The sequence below is a fragment of the Cupressus sempervirens genome, chromosome 8, assembly GCF_028749045.1.
Source record: "Cupressus sempervirens isolate cs-2001-9-10 chromosome 8, ASM2874904v1, whole genome shotgun sequence".
In the NCBI taxonomy this organism is placed as follows: Eukaryota; Viridiplantae; Streptophyta; class Pinopsida; order Cupressales; family Cupressaceae; genus Cupressus; species Cupressus sempervirens.
In genome coordinates, this window is record NC_143125.1 from 275,571,976 (window position 1) to 275,578,108 (window position 6,133).

The window sequence follows — 6,133 nt, forward strand, 5'->3', positions numbered from 1 at the left end:
GTAAGAAACCTGCTAACTATGAAAATTTTATAAAACGGCACTCCTAAAACATAAGCACAAACCCCCAGAATCTAGTTGATAGTAGGCTACAGAAACAATTTGCCACCTCTCTGGGTCCCCAGAGAAAATTTCTTCTTCAAACCACAAAAACATTCAATATAAAATTTAACATTGAATACTATCCTTCATTTAAACAACAGATCGATTATTTTTTCACGCTGTACAAAGCACTTTAAAGCTCTAATCGAAATGCAAATCATTTGACTGCTATTCTTTGTTCCAAAGAATCGTCGTGTCACAGATCAAGAAAGTCATATCACTCTGTCTGATTATTCTTTCATATAAGTTATTCAAAAGTACAGGACACAAGTTCAATAAATAACAATTTCTCAAGTTCGAAAGCAAATACACGACAGTAAGACTGTCTCTATAATGAAGCAAACCTATACATATCATATGCCCTCTCCGAGAAAACTGATCGCGAGGAACTCAAATCTAGATCTCAATGGTCAGAAAGAAGCTTCTTGACTAGTGAATAGATTTTCATGTCTAGATCACAAGGATTGTATCCTTCAATTTCATTGGAAACGGTACATATCGAGGCCAACGATTGTGAGGAGCAGAGCGATCCACAGCCATCGGAAAAGTCCAGGATGCTTTGTTACAAACGGCAAAGTCATGTAGACAAAACACACATCTAATCCATAACTGCAATTTCCCTTTACAAAAGCTCAAGAATGTACAAGCTTGGAAACAAATTCAAGATAATGCAAGACAAATTTCCAATATAAAACCCACCTGCACTACTCTTCCCCCTTTTTTCAATTAAAAGTTTAACTGCCGATGTTGCATAAACAATTAGTAACCACAGGAAAACCTGACTTGATTCAGTTCTTACTATGAAAGGAAGCTAGTTGCTATCACTGAACTATTTGTACAAGAAACAAGAATAAACCACCTTCAAATTTCAACAACGCTAATCTCCACTTTCAGATGTTCAGAGCCGATGGCTTAGCCAAGTTTCTTCTCTTCCAAAGGCATGCTTCCGGAGCAAGCTTAACAGAGACCTTAAGAGGATCAGATTTAGATCTTTTCAACATAAATGCCTCAGGGGGACTGAATTTCGCTTGAAGCATACTAGGTACAACTTTAGCGCGCTCTTCTTGATCATTACTCTCCTTGCTCAACCTCCTGCTACCTTCTTCGCTTACCATGGGCCTCCTAAAATACTCTCCAGTTGGCACCCATGTTTCCTTAGATATCTCCAGTGACAATTTTGTAAGCTCTGGCTCACATTGCATAAGAAGCAATCCGTTAGTTAAGCTCATCTTTGCATCTTCTTCTGGCCCCTTAACCCTTGTAGCACCTTTTTTCTCACCATGGTTACAAGCCTCATCTTCATCTACAGAAGAAATCATCCTCGATTCCTCACTATGTGATTCAACAGCACAACCCTTGTCTTGGCGCCCATCAGCATATAAGGGAGCCTTCCAGCAATCTGAATTCAACGACAATCTCAGAGGAGCCGATCTGCACCTCATTAACAAAAGTGCGTTTCTCGGAGGAACACAAACTGGTTCTCCCTCATCTTCATCATCACCGACATGGCTAAATCTGTAACCCGCCCCAGACTTTGCCCTGATCCAATCTCCCCCTTCCTCCTCATCATCATCCTCCTGAAACCTCCTTAGCCTCGTCCTCAATCTCTCCTCGTCTTCCTCATATATGTCCTCCCTTTTACCAAACGGATCCTTTTTCCTATGAAATGGGTTATCCATTTTCCCTGAATCCAGACATTTCTCTTGCCTGCCGTCATCTGGGTCCAATCTCCCATGATGCTTTTCATCACCATCATGAAGTATCATAACAAACTTAGCGAGCAGGGCACTTCCACATACCGAAGAGTGCTTATTGTCTTCTTCCTTAGTATTTGGGCTTGTGGGTGTGCCTCCAGTGCAAGGAAATTTGCAACTAAACTCTGCCCCTAAGCTCCTAAAAGCATCACATACCTCCTTCCTAAAATTCTTAAGACTCTCAGTCCCCTTCCCAGCATGCCTAGATTTAACTCTTACCTGGCCAATGCATGTGACCTTAGGCGAAGTGGGCTCTTCCTCTGCAGTAGTCTCGGAGCTGCCACCTGCATTCTTCCTCCTCAGCAGCAATGGAAACATAGGACTGGATTGCCCCTTTCTCCTGCTGCCAAAGCTTGCAGACCCACCACCTTCCTTGTATTTTTCTAGCCGCCCAGGACTGTGCAATGATTTGGATACGCTCCTCATTGATGTCCGAGAAGGAAAACACACAAACAAATCGTTGTATCCTTTGTTTCCCTCCATCCATATCCTTCAAAATTGACCTACCGAATTCCTGTCGCTGTATCTCTGATACATTAAAACCACTTAAACATCATCTTACTCATTAAAGGCTTCCTTGGGAAGCAATTCGCTCAGAGAACGGCTTCTCTTTATTTACTGTAAAATCCGCCCATTCACGGGGACACCGATGCAGATTTGTTTATCCAGAATGGAGGTACCCGCTATATGGATACTTCCTTATGATCTTCTTCTATACTTCAGGGGACCACTAAAACAAACAAGTTCTATGTAGTCTTTAAAGGTTTGACCCGAATTTTCCAAATGCATCCTATGGACTTCGGAATTCGTTACGAAGTGTTATAAAATATATGCAGCGGACATGGGAATTCGTTTAAGGCTGTATAAGACTTGGAATCCGTTTCATGGTGTAATTTATTTGTTTGTAAAAGTGGAATCTAATAATCATTTTGTTTTCGCTAAAGAAAGAAAGAGCAACAATTTCAGTGTAGCCCAAATAATGAAAGGGTGGTTCACTCACACTACCTACTCTTAATTACACCTATACGTGAGGGGAACAACTTGTGGGGCTATTCAATAGAGCATATATGCGTGTATATACGTTACAATAATGGAACACAAAGAATTGTTGGAATTTAATCTTCTTATTAAATGATACGCTTTCATAATAAGATATCATGTTACATTTCTTATATATCAAGTCAGGTCTCTTATGCAATGGTATGATTGCATTAAATAGATGGAAGAATGTGAAGGATTTGAGCAATAGAAAGAGCAATACAAATCCACAAAGTTCGAAAAATACCTACATGTAAAAACCTATCACAGAAAAGAAAAAGACAAGAAGAGGCAAGGGTTTGCTCTGAAAATATGCAAATTGTATTATTAGAAATAAAAAAGATAAGAGATAATTACAAAATATCTATCTTTATAGAAGGAGATCGAAAAGGAGATCGAAACTCGAAAAAGGGTAACCTAAAAGGTAAATGTCAATTAATAATTATTAAATGTGAATGCATAAGTGCATAAAGTGAAATATTAAGAAGGCAGAAAAGATAATTTAATAAATGAAATTGAATTAACATTTTTCTCTAACACCCCCCCCCTAAGATGAGCAACAATGCAAGGAAACTAAACTGGTGAAAGTAAACTTAGGTCCCGGCAACAAGGCTTGATAAGGTACCCAATCACAATCAAATTTCTATGAAATGGAGAAATAGAGAAAACTCAGTGGGAAAAACCCTACTCCAAAAAGAGATAGAAAATGATGCACAAATGAAACATCTCAAGAGAATCTCTCAAGACCATAAGTACAATGAAAGCCTCCATGATAGAAGCTTGAGACTCCATAGCCCCCCCCCCCCCAAAATGGCAGAACTCATGTGTCGATGAACATACCAATGTGGCTCCAATATGAAGGAAACAAAGGCAGTGGACAAAGATGATAAAGCCCATGTATGTTAGGTGCAGTTGGAAGTCCTAGCTGATGCTCAAAGGAGAAAGCATGAGAATCTTAAAATGGAATCTCCAATGGAGGTGAGATAATGGGTGTGTTGAATCTATTATCTGAGAGGAGATGTGTGTCCTCTGATATATCCTCAACAACTGCAGTAGGTGGCTCGATGATTGGAGCTGCAATAGTAGGCAATGTTGAAGAGTAATTGTGTGCAAGAGATGGAATCTGAACAGGAGGTGGAGGTGTAGAAGTCACAACATTGGTCTCAAGAACAACACATAAGTTCAAGTGGCCTAACTTCACCTTGGTAGACTCTTGTGAAAAAAGAGAGTGAGTCTCTGATAGTGGAGATGGTGGACCAAAATGTGAGAAGGAATATAGGCGGGAAGCATGATCAACAATCCCTATAGCAATAATATTGCTTATCTCACTATCTATTATGTGTGTTGAATCTTGTGCAAACTCAACTGTCTTCCCTGTCCCATTGTGTGTAATCTGCTAAATAGAGAGAAGGTTAGAGGACAAAGATGGAATACAAAGTACATCATGAAATGTACCATCATCAATGTCGATAGAACCTTTCCCACATATAGTCATAATAGTGTTGTTCCCCATCAAAATATGTGGAGTAGGAGAAGCCTCAAAAGAAGATAACAAATACTAAGAAGATGTTATATGGTGTGAAGTGCCTGAATCCAGTAACCATCTAGAAGAATGAGGAATAGTAGTTGCACACAGCGAATGACCCTTTCCTATATCTTTACCATCTGACTGAAATGATGATGATGAAGAAGATCTATGAGAAGTAGAAGGAATATCAATGTTGCTCTTTTGAAGAAGAGTTGTCAAATCTGAAAGCTATTTGGCATAGCTATCTAACTTCTTTTCATAGCAATGTAACTCATCATGATTAGGCTTATTATACTAAGCACACTTCAATCTTTTTGGCTTTTGTTTACCCCCCTTAGGAGGAGGTGGCCCTAATGAACTATGAGTGCTAGAATCAGTCTGAGACTCTATAGAATGAGATTTATGTTTCTTCTCCTTCGTCCCTAAAGATGGTCGAGCTACCAATGCATGAGTTTGTGAGCCCATGAGAGAATCTAACTGAGAGAGCTTAGCTTTCTCTCGAGTCAAACAATCACAAAAAACTTCAAAGGATGGCTTGGTAAATCTATTACCCAAAGCATCTTTGGTTGAATAGAAGGTAGAAGCAAAAATTTGAAAGTTTCCATGAAGCTTAGAAAGAATAAGGTAGATGCACTCAATATCAGTCTTGATCTTCCCACAACCCTGCAATAAAGATCTTCATTGATTGAACTTCATCAAGAAGTCCTTAATGGAAGGAAAAGAATCCAATACAAGAGAGGTAAGTTATGCCTCAATCTGAAGTGCCCTGAACTCATTCACTAGTCAAACAAGCCTTCAAGCTTAGTCCACATAGCTAGAGGGGTATTGCACCTATCAAGATGAAAATGTAGACAGTTGGAGACCTGTCTACCAATCAATCCTATTGCCTCATCCATCTTGTTCTTGTGTTGCATGACCTCAAAAGGCCTCTATAAAACTAGTTGCATTACATCTAAACAAGACCACAACCCTTTTGACTGGAGAAATTGAGTCATCAAGGTCTTCCAAGTGTGATAGTTATGAGGGGTCAGAAGTTCATCCATTGTTTTAGAAGGTGTTCAATTTTTTTTGAATGAGGTTTTAGTTTACATAAGTAAATAATAGAATCAATATGACAAAACACCCCCCACAATGCAAAAAATTGAACCCTAGTTATTAGAAGGAATGCGTAAATGAGAGAAGAGAAAAAAATCTTCATATATGAATCAAAAAGACGTAGTAAAAAATACTAGTGAAATGACAAATAATCTAGAAAGTGCTCAAGAAGAGCTTTCCGATGTTTTTTTTTTGGTTTGGAAAATGGAGCTATAACAAAGAAGTTATGCCCCCAGAAGATAGAAGTTATCAACAAACTTCAAGCACAAAAATAGGTACCAAAATAGAAAAAAATCCAAAAAATACCTACTCCATTATCTGCGTTTTGAAACCAACTTTTTGACACTTCTTTCGAATTGAAAAAATACCTTCATATGCTCAAGATATCACAAAAAAATGACAGGACCCTTAGAAATGCTTATTAAAGATTTTTTCTTTTTCAAAAAAATAACTGCCACCGCTGATGGAGTGGTAGTGGTGGCTAGGTGAGGCTCGGGTGGAGCAGTGGCCATAGGAAGGAGGTTGGTGCCAGATTTGAAAAGAAGCACCAAGAATGTAAATGGCACCCCGAAAACCTCTGCATAGTGTCATGAAACTTTTTTGTGGGCTGAAAAGACTG

General features: G+C 38.9%; 1 protein-coding gene across 1 annotated transcript; it reads right to left on the reverse strand.

Annotated features, from left to right (window-relative positions):
* Positions 1–295: 295 nt before the first annotated feature.
* LOC149542500 (uncharacterized) lies at positions 296–2,760 on the reverse strand. Its single transcript, XM_089797437.1, has one exon. It carries the CDS (start codon positions 2,334–2,336, stop codon positions 990–992), a length of 1,347 nt encoding a protein of 448 aa, XP_089653563.1. The 5' UTR covers positions 2,337–2,760; the 3' UTR covers positions 296–989.
* Between the last annotated feature and the right edge of the window lie 3,373 nt (positions 2,761–6,133).

Coding starts and splice junctions, on each gene's coding strand:
- LOC149542500 (XM_089797437.1), bottom strand. CDS start 2,336: ATGGAGGGAAACAAAGGATACAACGATTTGTTTGTGTGTTTTCCTTCT.